A 15,741-nucleotide genomic window follows, 5' to 3' on the forward strand; every position below is an offset into this window, starting at 1 on the left:
TTCTTTTTCTGTCAATTGACCCACTTTTATATATGAATATGATTTTTTTTTTTTTATTTCACACTAATTTAAAGCATGATATCTTTTTACTAAAATAAATATTATAAGCAATTTTTTCATTGTTACACATAGAATAACTTATAGAATCAATTACTTAACTTTGGAAACCAAGAGTTCAAGAATATTCATGAAAGAGTTCTAAAAATTTTATTGAACATGATATATATTAACAAGTATCCCTTTTGCAATTTATTCAAGCAATAAGTTTTATTTCTGTAAAAATATCTTGATTTGTTAATTTTATTGTAATAGTCCTTTTTAGAAAAAAATGCAAAAGATCTTATATACCATAAATTTGTTACTAAAAGGTTTATCCTCAAAATAAAATAAAATAAAAAATAATCTCAAGCTTTTTTTGGGGGGTGAAGATAAAATATAAGCCATGCAATGTTAGCTAAAGTTTGTCATATCTTGGATATAATATCCTCATAATTTAGTACACTTTTAAAGTTGATTCTGAACTACTATAAATAATTTCTATTCTTAAATTGATATTTTAAAAGTGTAAATCATTAAATTATTTTAAGAGTTATAAATACTAGGTTTTACCTTATCAATGATAATTGAGAATCCTGCCACCACTCCATGCTTGTTATTATTTTCCTGATAATATCTTATGACTCTTATTTACCTTAAACTTTTATCATAATATCTATTTCTCTTCTCATGGGGATAAAGAACTTGCTCAAGATAATAGTGTAAGTTGCATAATATCAAATTAAAATTTGTTCTTTTCTTTTGTTACATTTTTTTTATTTTTCTCAATATCCTATTTAATAAATATTTATAAGGTTCTTTCTCTTTTAATAACTTTATTTTTACATCTGAACATGTCTTTACCTTTTTTCTTTAAGCGTCTATCCAATCTAAAGCAAGATATCTTTTAGAACAAAAAAATTACAAGTAAAAATTTCATTATTACACATAAAATAAAAAATAGTATCAATTGAATTTTTGAAAATAAGAAATTGAATAATCTTTATAAATGAGTTGTAGTTGAGAAATATTCCTTTTGTAATATAGTCAAGCATATGTTCTATTTTTTTAATTACTTTCACAAATGTGATCCATTTTGAGACCAACTTCGTGAGACTTTATCCATCCATCAATTTATTATCAAAAGAATTTTTCTTAGATAACTTTTAAAAGTAAAAAACTTGTGTTCAGGTGGTTGTAGAGTACAAGCCAATAAATATTAGCAAAAAATTATTATATTTTGAACAAGATTTATTTATAGTTTACTTCTTCTCAAAGTTAATAATGCTTAACAACTAGAAATAGTCCGATGCTTAATATAAGTCGTTTAAAATATATTTATTATTTAACAATATATTCTTATAATAACTTTTTAAAAATATAAGTAATTAAGTTATTTTTAGGAAAAGTTAGGAATTCTAAATTTTCGTTTATCAAGAATTAATAGCTGAATTTTCTGCTTTAAGTGGGTGTCCTATGGATAAGGGTAAGGACCAAGACAAGTTGGAGTAGTGCTCCATGCTAGACCCAAATGGAATTAGGATATGACAAAATGAGTGATCATAAGAGGTGCAGAGGGGTAGGTTAAAGGATATTAAGTTCCGACTTGCAGTTACGAAGAATAGAAGATATGTGGATTTGTGGAGCGAAATGGCCAGAAATTGCTGGGGATGATAGTGCACCAATGTGCAATGGTTGTGTTTGTGGTTCAAATTTGGCCCGAGGGTGACCACGCCAGTGGAGTCGAGGGAGCCGCCGGTGCTTGAAAGGGGAAGACGGCAACCACCTCCTATAGGACGGCCGCAGACCTGCACAAAGCTTCACCGGTGTTTCCGGTGATGGCCCTCTGACGATCAAGTTAGAGTGGGGTAAAGTTGGTCCAGCTAAAAGTTCCTTAGAAATTACCTAATCGAGCTATTTATAGCCTCGGTAGAGTGGTCCAGGTGGCGGAGGTACTGTCAGCCCTCATCATGAGGGGGCGTGGCTCTGAGCTGGAGACGTGCAGCTCAGGCTGGCTGGTGACGTGTAGTACAACCCATTCTCGAAAACGGTAGGGTGTTGACAGTCATGGTAGGGTATGGCCGAAGTAGTCAAGGTGTCGTATGACTGTTGATGAGAGCACAAAAGTGCGATCTAAGTACCATTTAACTTAACTTAATGCTAGCAAAATAATGATAAATAATAGGTGTTAACATTTGCACGATTAAATATTATCCTTAGCACTTATTGTAATTTTTATCATTATTTTAGATAAATTCAACTAAAAAGAATGCATCTTCCCAACTGCAGAATAGAGTACATGACTCTTATTCAGCGAGCTCGAGCGTACAAGCCCCAATCCGGCCGCATCCACGCATCCCGGCTCCCGTGCACAATCTCAGGCGTCCATTTGAAGGAGCTCGCGCTTCAACGTCCAAATCCCATATTCCATCTCCCGTGATCAACCCAATCCCGCGTCCACGGTCCAAGCCAATCCCAGCTCAGCTCACGGCTCATCGCTTCCAACCGAATCCACACGTTTTTTTAACTTTCTCAAAACAGGGCTCAACCTCCAGCGTCCCACGATGGATCCATCTTCATCCCGTCCGTTTCCTTCCGCGCCCAATCCTCTCCGCGAATCAAGCCAGCCTTCGTTCCCAGCAAATCTTCAGCCTCCGGATTAGCTTATACCCAGATTCACGTCCGAGGAGCAGCATCTCAAGTGTCCGTGAAGCCCCCGCGATCACCTCTGCATCCATGATCTGCTCTTCCTCCGTTCCAGCAGCATCCGCCCGCGACCAAGCCTCCCACGATCACGCCATCATCTTGAGCCTCTCTCCCGTCGATCTCGCGGCGTCTTCTCAGCAATCCCACAGCGTCCGCCCGAGCCAGCGATCAGTGCCTCCTCCCAGCAGTCCTCCACCTCTTCCGTGATTTCAGCCCGCGATCAGCCTCCTGCGAGTGATCCATGGCGTCCGTCCAAGCTTCTCCCCAGGGATGCAACCATTTCCATCTCCAGCATCCCGATCAACGCCCCTTCTTCCTCCCGTTTCACACGCCTCCCAGCATTCGAAGATCCTGCCGCAGCTCTCATCCATTTGAATCTCCCAGACCTCAGCCTCCCTTGCACGATCCTCGGCGTCCGTTCTCAACGCCGGATCCGCCCGCAATCTCCTCCACGCGCGATCAGGGGAATCCTAGCCTATATGAGGAGGCCTTTGATCTGAAAGGGGGAGCTCCGATTAGAGGAAGAAGGAGGGAAGCCATTGAAGAAGAAGAACAGGGGGGTGTCGGGCTGCGGGCCTATTGGTTTCAAACGAAAAAAAAAAGAAAAAAAGAAAGGAAACAGGGGATGCCCTGTTTTCGAAAATAAAAAGAAGAAAAAATAGAGAGTGAGAAAGGGAGGGATGTTGATGTTTGTAATGGCTTGCTAATTTCTTTGGCAAAGGGTGATGGATGAATCCTTGTCATGTTGCTTTCATCAAGTATACTCTAATCTTTTATTCTAATTGTTTTATATCTATTGGTATGTTTTGAATTCTTGAATATTTATTTATTTGATAGATCTTTTATGGTTTATATATGTATTGATGCATGGATTGTTTCGATTTTTGATTTGTCGTAGACGTAACCGGCACGATAAATACTTAGATGTTGAATTCATGTTTTCAGATTGTATACTCCATGATTAGAACTACTCTATCTTATTAATCTTTAATCAAGAATCACCGAGTTTATTTATTGAAAGTAATATTGTTAAGGAGGATTCCGGATCCCTAGCCTTCTCTATATTCTTGAACTTTGTTTAATTATCTATTAATCCTCTGCTTTTAACTTTTGAAAATCAACTGAAAATTACATCTAAAAATTACGCTAATAATCTTTAGATCGTTCCCTGAGAAATCGACCTCGGACTCCCGAGTTATACTACTTGTGCGAATCTCCTGCACTTGGGAGAGCAATTTTTCGAAAGCACAAAGTTTTTGGCGCCGTTGCCGGAGAACGGCTGAGTTATTAGTATAATTTTAGATTTAATTTTTACCTTAGTAGTTAGTATTTTTCTTTTGAAAAAAAAAAATTGCATCTTTACTACTATTTTTAATTCCCTGCACAATTTGCATCAAACTCTGATATCATAGAAATTAGCCGTCTGATTTGACTCAAATTTGGTCAGCTAGTGCAAGACACATTGTTAGATAATCGGAACGGTCTGATTGACATTCTGACATTTTTAAGATCATCAGATTAATACGAAACCTTGCTGCTTTCTACTTTAAATTTTCTGCATTTATTTTTTTTAGAATCAGAATTTTATCGTTATCATATCTCATTAACCCTTGTTGCTAATTGAAAATTTAAGAAAAAAAAACTTTAAGAAAAGATAAAGGGTGATTATTCAAAACTAAAAAAAAAGAAAAGAAAAAAAAAACCTCAAATTTCAAATTTCAAATTTCAAATTTTAGAATTCAAATTTCAAACGTCAACTCATAAAATTTAAAAAAAAAATAATTAATTTGCTTGATCACCTATTCAATGAAATTTAATGTCATGTCATAAAACATTAAAAAAAAAATCTCTTGATTGTTGCATATAGTATAAGGCATCAGCATAAAATATTCTAAGGGCTGAACCCATTTAAAAAGATAAGGTCGGAATTTCATCACTCGTCCTTAGCCCAAAAATCACCCCAGTGCATAAATATCCTAAGCTTAACTAAAATCAACTAGACGTTGGCCCCTAAGGACATTCGAGCTCAATAGGACGAAGACCACCGAAAGTTGCACCAATTTCGCTCTGTGGCTTAGTTGATGTCTAGGCAAGCTTTGTCCCTATAAGGAAGACAGTTCATCTGTTCGAGGCAAGTGGGTTTTAAGTGGGACCTTTGCGAACGCATCGTGACCCCTCCACTTACCTGGGAGCTTACCTGGTCAACTCGGTTCATTAGACCGGATTGGAGGCTTAGGTGTCCTCTTCAAACCAGTTAGGAGCTGTCTAGAAATTTAAGAAAAACATTGGAAATTGAGGTGTAATGTTTTGTTGCATGTTTGATTGTGAATAAAATTTTTGTTTTAGGATATCGTTTTAGGGTAACTTTAGTTGGTACTTATATTTATTTTTTATTTTCTTTTATTTTTTTAAAAAAAAAGAAAAAAAAAGAGGGAAAATATTTTGCATGCTAAAGTGGAATAGGGACGACACCGGTCGATTAAGTCGTACAACTTTAGATCATCCCTTAGGACATACCCCTGAAATTTCTTCGCAGTATCTCACACCTTGTGAGATGGCTGATTTAAATGAAGATGCGGGGAGTCACCACAATCGAGAACGAGAACCCCATGTTATGACTCTAAGACAATACCTACAACCGGCTAGGACTAGTCAGCCTTCATGCATAATTTTTCCTGATAATGTAGGACATTTTGACATCAAATCCGGGGTAATCCAATTGCTGCCCAAGTTCCACGGGTTAGAGTCCGAGAGTCCGTATATTCATTTAAAGGTTTTTGAAGAATTGAGCATTACATTTAGAGTGCCAAATGTCACCGAGGATGTCCTCAAGTTGACATTGTTTCCTTTCTCTCTAAAGGATAAGGCCAAAACATGGCTAAACTCTTTGCGACCTAGATCAATAAGAAATTGGCAAGATATGCAGAGAGAATTTTTAAAGAAGTTCTTCCCCACACAAAGGACTAACTTTTTGAAAAGACATATCAGCAATTTCCAACAAAAAGATAATGAAACATTTTATGAATGTTGGGAAAGATTTAAAGACCTTCTTCTCTCATGCCCTCATCACGGATTCGAAACTTGGAGAACCATTAGCTTCTTTTATGAAGGTTTATCTCCATAGTTGAAACAATTTGTAGAGACCATGTGCAATGGTAGATTTTTAGAAAAACAATCTGATGAGGCATGGGAGTATTTGGATTCCCTTGCTGAGACTGCCCAACTTTGGGATAACGGGGATAGAAACAACAAGTCTTTGCCTAAGCCTACTAGCTCTGTACATGGAGGCCTTTACAACCTCAGAACTGAGGATGATCTTCACGCTAAAATGGCAGCCCTCACTAGGAAGGTAGAAGAAATTGAGCTTAGGAAGGTTGAGCCTGTCAAGACTATAGAGCTTAGAAACGAGTGTTGTGGTATCTGCGATATGTCGGGTCATACTACTACTGATTGTCCCACCATACCGGCATTCAAAGAAGCCTTGCACGATCAAGCAAATGCTATGAACTCCTACCAAAAGTCTTATAACGATCCATACTCGAATACCTATAACCCTGGTTGGAAGAATCATCCAAACTTTAGGTGGAGAAACGATCATCCTCAACAGTCACACCATTCAGCTCCTCCACCTGCACATCCTACTTATGCACCATCACCTTCTCAAAAGCCAAATATCGAGGATACCTTGCAATGCATACAAACTTTTCTACAAGGTCAAGCTAATATCAATGCTCAAAATACTCGAAATTTTGAAGACATAAGGAACCAATTGTCAATGTTGACTACCGTCCTAAGTACCCAAGAGAAGGGTAAGCTTCCAGCTCAACCCCAACCTAACCCACAAGTGCACGGTAGTAATAATACGGCTCCCTCTAGTTCGCATACAGAACATGCAAAAAGCATCATGACTTTGCGTAATGGGAAAGTCATTGATCAAACCGTCCCATTGAGACCGCAGGTCACTTCTAATTCTGATGCTCCCAAAGTTGATGAAAGGGACAAAGAAGAAGTTGAGGTCCCAACTTCTACTAAGAAAGTTGAATGTCCTTTTCCTCCACCTTTTCCACAATGGTTAAAGCCGTTGCAAAAGCTCGAACCTAATTCTGAAATTCTTGAACTTTTTAAACAAGTAAAGATCAACATACCTCTTCTTGATGCAATCAAACAAGTACCCTTATATGCCAAATTTTTGAAGGACTTGTGTACTGTCAAACGCCGATTAAATATTAAGAAGAAGGCATTTTTAACTGAAAATGTGAGTGCTATTTTGCAGCACAACATTCTTCCTAAATATAAAAATCCAGGTTGCCCAACCATCTCATGCATCATAGGTGACTTTAGGATAGAGCGAGCATTGTTAGATTTAGGGGCGAGTGTGAATTTATTGCCATATTCTGTATATGAGCAACTTGGTTTAGGTGAGTTGAAGCCAACCTCCGTCACTTTGCAATTAGCTGACAGGTCAGTTAAAATTCCAAGGGGGATTATCGAGGATGTATTAGTCCAAGTAGACAAGTTCTACTTTCCCGTCGATTTTATTGTATTGGACACACATCTGGCTTCGAACTCACAGTCTCAGATTCCGGTCATTTTAGGACGTCCATTCCTTGCAACTTCTAATGTATTGATTAATTGTAGGAATGGCGTCATGAAGCTTTCTTTCGGTAATATGACCTTAGAACTGAACATTTTTAATGTGTGCAAACAACCCAATGATTCCGAAGAGAGTAAGGAGGTTGATTGGGTTGAAACCATCGCAGAAGATTATTTGTTAGCTAAAGCAATTAACGACCCATTCAATGATAGCTTAATTGATTGGTGTCCTAATGGAACCAATGGTAATAATTTGTCAGTCACACCTATTGTGGATAATCTAGATATCAAGATGGTCAATGGGTGGAGACCAAAAGAAGGAGAATTTGAGAGATTGTCGCCTCGAGAGGTGAAAATAGAACCATCCCATGAGCAAGCACCCAAGCTCGAATTGAAACCCTTACCAAAGGAACTTAAGTATGCTTTTCTTGGACCCGAAGATACTTTTCCTGTAATCATCTCGTCTGGACTTGATCATAACCAAGAAGAAAAATTAATTGATGTTTTAAAGAATCATAAAGGAGCCTTAGGGTGGTCTAGTGCCGATTTGAAGGGAATTAGCCCCTTAATTTGCACGCACCGGATATATTTGGAGGATAATGCCAAAACCACAAGGCAAATGCAACGAAGGTTAAATCCTACAATGAGAGATGTGGTTAAGGCAGAAGTCCTCAAGTTGCTTGACGTGGGTATTATTTACCCAATTTCCGACAGTAAGTGGGTAAGCCCTACTCAAGTCGTTCCTAAGAAATCGGGTTTGACGGTAGTAGAAAATGAACAAGGTGAACTAGTTCCAACTCGTGTCCCGACGAGTTGGCGCATGTGTGTTGACTACCGAAAGCTGAATTTGGTCACACGAAAGGATCACTTTCCTCTACCCTTCCTAGACCAGGTGTTGGAGAGAGTTGCAGGGCATGATTTCTATTATTTTCTCGATGGCTATTCGGGATATTATCAAATTGAAATTTCACCAGAAGATCAAGAGAAGACTACCTTCACTTGTCCTTTTGGCACATTTGCTTTCCGACGAATGCCATTCGGGTTGTGTAATGCATCTGCAACATTCCAAAGATGCATGCTCAGCATCTTTGAAGATATGAACGAGAAATTTTTGGAAGTGTTCATGGACGACTTCTCCATTTTTGGCGACACATTTGATGATTGCTTGTCACATTTACAAGCTGTCTTAGCTCGATGTATGGAAAAGAATTTGATACTGAATTGGGAGAAATGCCACTTCATGGTGCCAAAGGGAATTGTCTTAGGATATATTGTTTCATCGAAGGGCATGGAAGTAGATAGAGCTAAGACTGATTTAATTGCTAAGCTACCTGCACCCAAGATGGTTAGAGATGTTAGATCATTTTTGGGTCACGCCGGATTTTATAGGAGATTCATCAAGGACTTTAGTGTCATATCTCGACCATTATGTAATCTCCTATCCCTTGATACACCGTTCAATTGGACTGAAACTTGCCAAGATGCATTCGAGAAGTTAAAGTCTATGCTTAGCACTGCACCCATCGTTCGACCACCCGATTGGTCATTACCTTTTGAGATTATGTGCGACGCTAGCGACTATGCAATAGGAGCTGTCTTAGGACAACGCAAGGATAATAAGCCATATGTCATTTACTATGCAAGCAAAACCTTAAACGATGCTCAAATGAATTACACTACCACCGAAAAGGAATTGCTTGCAGTAGTATTTGCCTTAGATAAATTTCGCTCTTATATCCTTGGTGCTCCTATTATTATCTTCACGGACCATGCGGCACTAAAATATTTGTTGGATAAGAAAGAGGCCAAACCACGCTTAATACGATGGATACTTCTACTCCAAGAATTTGACATCACTATCAAAGATAAAAAAGGAGTAGAGAATGTAGTTGCTGACCATTTATCACGATTAGTTTTTCATGATTTAGTGCCACAATTTTTCATCAAGGACTCATTCCCTGAAGAGCAGTTGTTTGTACTTTCTAGTATACCATGGTATGCAGATATTGTAAATTTTCTTGTTACAAGCCGGATGCCGGAGCATTGGGGGTCGACAGATAGAAAAATTTTCTTGCGCGAAGTAAAGAATTATTACTATGACGAACCCTATTTATTTAAATATTGCAATGATCAAATCTTTAGACGATGCATATCGGATCATGATATACAAAGCGTACTCTCTTTCTGCCATACTGATGCTTGTGGTGGACACTTTGCCTCTAAGAAAACTGTTGCAAAGGTCTTGCAATGTGGTTTCTATAGGCCTACTATGTTCAAAGATGCCCACAAGTTCTGCAGAACATGTGATCCATGTCAACGTATTGGAAGTCTAACTCGTAGGCAAATGATGCCTCTTCAATCCATTAATCGAAATTTTCGATTGTTGGGGCATCGATTTTATGGGCCCATTCCCACCATCTTTTGGATATGATTACATTTTAGTCGGTGTCGAATATGTGTCCAAATGAGTAGAAGCTGTTGCTTGTAAGACCAATGATTACAAACATGTCCTGAAGTTTTTAAAAGAAAATATTTTTTCACGATTTGGGATGCCTAAAATCATAATTAGTGACGGTGGAAAACACTTTTGTAATAAGCCTTTCGAAATCTTATTGAAAAAATATGGTGTCACCCATAGAATTGCTACCCCATATCATCCGCAAACCAGTGGCCAGGTAGAGTTAGCCAATCGAGAGATCAAACGTATTTTAGAGAAAACGGTGAACCCATCACGGAAAGATTGGTCCTTGAAACTATCAGATGCATTATGGGCTTATCGTACTGCATACAAAACCAATCTTGGCATGTCTCCCTACCGGCTAGTCTACGGAAAAGCGTGTCATTTGCCCGTAGAAATAGAACATAAATCGTATTGGGCAATTAGAAAATTGAATTTTGATTTACAAGATGCCGGTCTAGCTAGAAAATTGCAATTAAACGAGCTTAATGAGATTCGCAGAGATGCTTATGACAATGCTAAAATTTGCAAAGAACGAATGAAGATCTTACATGATAAATCAATTTTAAAAAAATCTTTTGAACCTTTGCAAAAAGTTCTTTTATATGATTCCCGCTTACATCTGTTTTCTGGTAAGTTGCGATCGAGATGGACAGGTCCTTACATTATAAAAACTGTTTTTCCACATGGGGCGGTTGAGATTGAGAATCCACGGGATGGTAGAATTTTTAAGGTAAATGGACACAGACTTAAACCTTTTCTTGAGAATTTTGCAGATGAAGAAGACTCCTTTTTCTTGGGGGAGCGTTCTTATGACTGAACATGAAGGCAAAGGTATGTGTATATTAGTTAGGATTATTTTTCTAGTTTTGTAGGTTTCATTTTCTGGATATCAACAGCTCAAGGAGGAATCCAATGTTATTTTCTCTACTGTCTTTCATTATAATTTTCTTGTATCTATTACATTGAGGACAATGCGATGTTTAAGTTGGGGGGAGGGAAGTATTTTGCAAAAAAAAAAAAAAAAAAAAAGTTTTTGCATTCTTTTTTTTTTAGCAAATGCACATGTATTTTCATATTGAGTTTGTGCAACTATTAAGGCAAGGAATACATGCGTACTATGACTGATTAGAGACCTATTATTAGATCCCCGCACATGTATTTAATGATTATAGGAAGGCCTCAGGAGTTCACATTTGTTTAATGCATTTTTATTAAGCTATATCTGTAAAAGAAGTACGAGTATCCTTGTCCGTACTATAAGATTCTTGATTTGGTTTTCACATAAAGATCGAGGTTGAATACCCCGGCTAGATCATCTAAGTGCCTTATGTTCCGATCTTGGTTGACCTATAGTCACGTTGCAGTCACATTATATGGTTCAGTTTACCTTCTCTATTTTGAAAAAAAAAAATTAAATAAATAAATAAATGAGGAGATGACAAGTCTAACCTCGTGGCGTAGTTTGGTTTGAGTAATTAAGCCCGAGGGGTGTTTACACCTAATGCCTTGAGCCAACTGGATCAAGAGTCATTGGCCGAAAACTCGCTACATGGACCTTGCTAGAGCCTAAGGGGGTTGGACTATTGTAATCACCATATGTGTTTCCAATATATATATATAAAAAAAAGCATGAATAGGGTTGGTCGGGCTGAACCCAGTGACATGTGGTAATGGCTGGTTTGACTCCATTGTATTGGACCTTTGTGTACTTTGGATATTTAGTTGGGATTGATAGCTCTTTCTTTACATACGAACCATTCTTGACGAATTTAGACAACATGTGATATTCTGAAAATTTGATAGATCAGGTTCTAATAAACTGTAGTAAACACTTGCGAACTTGAGTAGTGCACCTAAAATTCAAGCGGTACCATGTTGTGGTGGAGGTATTAGTGCTCTAAGAAAGTCATTCTGTTTATGCATACTACACTTTAGTATTCCCCTTGCTTTGATAGTTGCCAAGCTTGAGAAAAATATATATATCACGTGTGTATTAACTTAGATTTCATTATATAGCATTTTATGAATTATGTTTGTGGGTAACATCACTGCAAACCCTCACGAGACAACACTCGTCCACTAGGGTAACCTAGGGGTTTAACGGCTTGTTGCACGTGCTAAGTGCAATCGTGATTCCTACGAAAGTGAGTACTTAACTTAATTTTATACAATTAGTTCTAATAAAACATCAAAGGGTCAACCGACACTTTTTGTACTCTCATGTTATTAATTACTCTGAATTGCTAGAGACTAGCAATAAGCTAGTTGGGGGGTATGATGAGAGCACAAAAGTGCGATCTAAGTACCATTTAACTTAACTTAATACTAGCAAAATAATGATAAATAATAGGTGTTAACATTTGCACGATTAAATATTATCCTTAGCACTTATTGTAATTTTTATCATTATTTTAGATAAATTCAACTAAAAAGAATGCATCTTCCCAACTGCAGAATAGAGTACATGACTCTTATTCAGCGAGCCCGAGCGTACAAGCCCCAATCCGGCCGCATCCACGCATCCCGGCTCCCGTGCACAATCTCAGGCGTCCATTTGAAGGAGCTCGCGCTTCAACGTCCAAATCCCATATTCCATCTCCCGTGATCAACCCAATCCCGCGTCCACGGTCCAAGCTAATCCCAGCTCAGCTCACGGCTCATCGCTTCCAACCGAATCCACACGTTTTTTTAACTTTCTCAAAACAGGGCTCAACCTCCAGCGTCCCACGATGGATCCATCTTCATCCCGTCCGTTTCCTTCCGCGCCCAATCCTCTCCGCGAATCAAGCCAGCCTTCGTTCCCAGCAAATCTTCAGTCTCCGGATCAGCTTATACCCAGATTCACGTCCGAGGAGCAGCATCTCAAGCGTCCGTGAAGCCCCCGCGATCACCTCTGCATCCATGATCTGCTCTTCCTCCGTTCCAGCAGCATCCGCCCGCGACCAAGCCTCCCACGATCGCGCCATCATCTTGAGCCTCTCTCCCGTCGATCTCGCGGCATCTTCTCAGCAATCCCACAGCGTCCGCCCGAGCCAGCGATCAGTGCCTCCTCCCAGCAGTCCTCCACCTCTTCCGTGATTTCAGCCCGCGATCAGCCTCCTGCGAGTGATCCATGGCGTCCGTCCGAGCTTCTCCCCAGGGATGCAACCATTTCCATCTCCAGCATCCCGATCAACGCCCCTTCTTCCTCCCGTTTCACACGCCTCCCAGCATTCGAAGATCCTGCCGCAGCTCTCATCCATTTGAATCTCCCAGACCTCAGCCTCCCTTGCACGATCCTCGGCGTCCGTTCTCAACGCCGGATCCGCCCGCAATCTCCTCCACGCGCGATCAGGGGAATCCTAGCCTATATGAGGAGGCCTTTGATCTGAAAGGGGGAGCTCCGATTAGAGGAAGAAGGAGGGAAGCCATTGAAGAAGAAGAACAGGGGGGTGTCGGGCTGCGGGCCTATTGGTTTCAAACGAAAAAAAAAAGAAAAAAAGAAAGGAAACAGGGGATGCCCTGTTTTCGAAAATAAAAAGAAGAAAAAATAGAGAGTGAGAAAGGGAGGGATGTTGATGTTTGTAATGGCTTGCTAATTCCTTTGGCAAAGGGTGATGGATGAATCCTTGTCATGTTGCTTTCATCAAGTATACTCTAATCTTTTATTCTAATTGTTTTATATCTATTGGTATGTTTTGAATTCTTGAATATTTATTTATTTGATAGATCTTTTATGGTTTATATATGTATTGATGCATGGATTGTTTCGATTTTTGATTTGTCGTAGACGTAACCAGCACGACAAATACTTAGATGTTGAATTCATGTTTTCAGATTGTATACTCCATGATTAGAACTACTCTATCTTATTAATCTTTAATCAAGAATCACCGAGTTTATTTATTGAAAGTAATATTGTTAAGGAGGATTCCGGATCCCTAGCCTTCTCTATATTCTTGAACTTTGTTTAATTATCTATTAATCCTCTGCTTTTAACTTTTGAAAATCAACTGAAAATTACATCTAAAAATTACGCTAATAATCTTTAGATCGTTCCCTGAGGAATCGACCTCGGACTCCCGAGTTATATTACTTGTGCGAATCTCCTGCACTTGGGAGAGCAATTTTTCGAAAGCACCAACTGTTTTTGGCCGGTTATGGAGACATGACACGGTAGTGTGGTGGAGTACGGCCACGTAGGTGGGCGTAGGCCTGCACATGGGTGTGGTCGTTGGCGAGGCCGAGCTCGTTAAGTAGTCGCGTTATGCGATTGACGAGGTCCGCTTGGCGGGTGTTGGGAGTAGCTTGGCTTCCCAAACTTCGAGATGTGCTCGGTGGAGCGCCCCGAGCTCGAGAGTCGGAGTGTATTGCTGGGGTTGGCACCCGAGCTTGGTCGGGGCGGGTTGGCGATTGTCTGGAGGTACCCCGAGCTTGGTCGGGGGAGTCGGCAAATGTCTGGAGTTGGTGGAGCTTTCGGTGGAGTTCCGAGGATGAGCTGGTCCTAGGCCGAAGTGAAGATTCAGCCGATCGTCATTGATGTTTATTGGGCCGAAACTAGGCGGCCTTTTAGTTGTGGGCTGGACGATCCATTTTTTCCTCTATCATTTGCCCCCCACTTTTGAGGTCGAGTTGCCTTGTTGCTCGGACGATGGAAGTAGTCAGACTCCTGATCGTCTAGTGCTTTAGTTACATAAGCAAAAAGAGGCACGTACTGAACTGGATATGCTTCGGCGCACTTCTTGGCCGAGAGCTCAACGTCGGACTTGGGACATCTGAGCTACTAGATTTTCTGGGATGGAATTCGCCATGAAAATTTTTTAGGGTTCCACGTGGGCGTTCCTTTCTGGAGAGTTGTTGGATTGGGATGAGGAGGGTTTCGACCATTAATTTTCCGTCCCCCGAAGCATTCCATCTGGCGGAACATGAGGAGTCGGCCATTAATGCTCCTTTCTCTGAAATGTCTCATCCGGCGGAAGGTGGGAGGTCAATCATCAATATTTCGAGCTTCGAAGCGTCCCCCATAATGATCAGTATTTAGTGAGGTGATTTGGAGAGATTTGTTGAGGTCGTCTTATAGCTCACCACGTGGCGAATCCTGGGCCGTATGATCATTTAGGTTGCCCGATCAGAGCCAATGCAGTGGCTTATATAAGGCCTGAAAAAGGGGTCGTAGGGTCGTTGCTTGACCCTCCCCCTGCTCCTGATCTTCTTTCTTCATCCGTTGTTGCCGAGGTGTTGGAGCTTTCTTCCGGGTATTCTTAGGAGCCCTCTGCTAGCTTTTGCGCCACTTGTTGATTTCCTCTTCCGAGAGTCATTCTCCTTCTCCGCCTGTCCATCCCTTTCTAGTGAGCTTTCGGGTAGGCATTTTATTCCTTCTTTCGGTCGCTCGGAGAGTCTTTCGTCTTCTCCCTCCTTTTTTCTATAATTAAGACCAGAGCAATGGACTCGCCGACGAGGGCATCGATGTTCGATGTAGGTCCATCACGAGCTCCAGCCTCTTTCGAGGTGGAAGAGGTTGAACTTGAGGTGGGCCCAAGCCCGTACGAAACAGGTTCGCTCATGACCGACAAGAATCTGGGCTCGGTTCAAGCCCCGAGACCGATTCTTCATTCCTCCGGAGTTCGTGCTTGAACTTCCGGACCTCGAAGGCCGAGTCACCAACCCACCTAGCGGTTGGGTCAAGTGTACGTAGATACACTCCTAGCAGGGCTGAGATTTCCTCTGCATGGGTTTGTGGGTGAGCTTTTGACGGCGTACGGTCTGGTGCCTGCGCAGTTTGCCCCGAATTCATGGAGGCTAATCATCGACTTCCTCACCCTCTGCCTGGCACACGGCTCCCCCCTTGGTGAATGTCTTCAGGAGTAGCTTTATATTAAAAGACAACCTTGTAGATAAATGGCGGTGGTACTTTTTCCCTCGAGGAGGCCGTAAGCTATTTGGGGGCCTGCCTACTTCCATCTACG

At 40.5% G+C, this 15,741-nt stretch overlaps 1 protein-coding gene and 1 non-coding gene across 2 annotated transcripts; one reads left to right on the plus strand and one right to left on the minus strand.

Moving 5' to 3' along the window:
- Positions 1-1,666: 1,666 nt before the first annotated feature.
- LOC120104806 lies at positions 1,667-10,520 on the plus strand (the record flags this gene model as incomplete). Its single annotated transcript, XM_039116597.1, has 5 exons — positions 1,667-1,735; positions 5,885-6,682; positions 6,821-6,997; positions 7,931-9,497; positions 9,997-10,520. Coding segments are annotated over exons 1-5 (3,135 nt in total), but the record flags the coding sequence as incomplete, so codon positions are not given.
- Positions 5,709-5,817, minus strand: LOC120104810. The gene has a single exon (XR_005507174.1). It is a non-coding gene; the product is annotated as a small nucleolar RNA R71 (small nucleolar RNA).
- Positions 10,521-15,741: the final 5,221 nt, after the last annotated feature.

This window comes from Phoenix dactylifera, unplaced genomic scaffold (genome assembly GCF_009389715.1).
Source record: "Phoenix dactylifera cultivar Barhee BC4 unplaced genomic scaffold, palm_55x_up_171113_PBpolish2nd_filt_p 000113F, whole genome shotgun sequence".
In the NCBI taxonomy this organism is placed as follows: domain Eukaryota; kingdom Viridiplantae; phylum Streptophyta; class Magnoliopsida; order Arecales; family Arecaceae; genus Phoenix; species Phoenix dactylifera.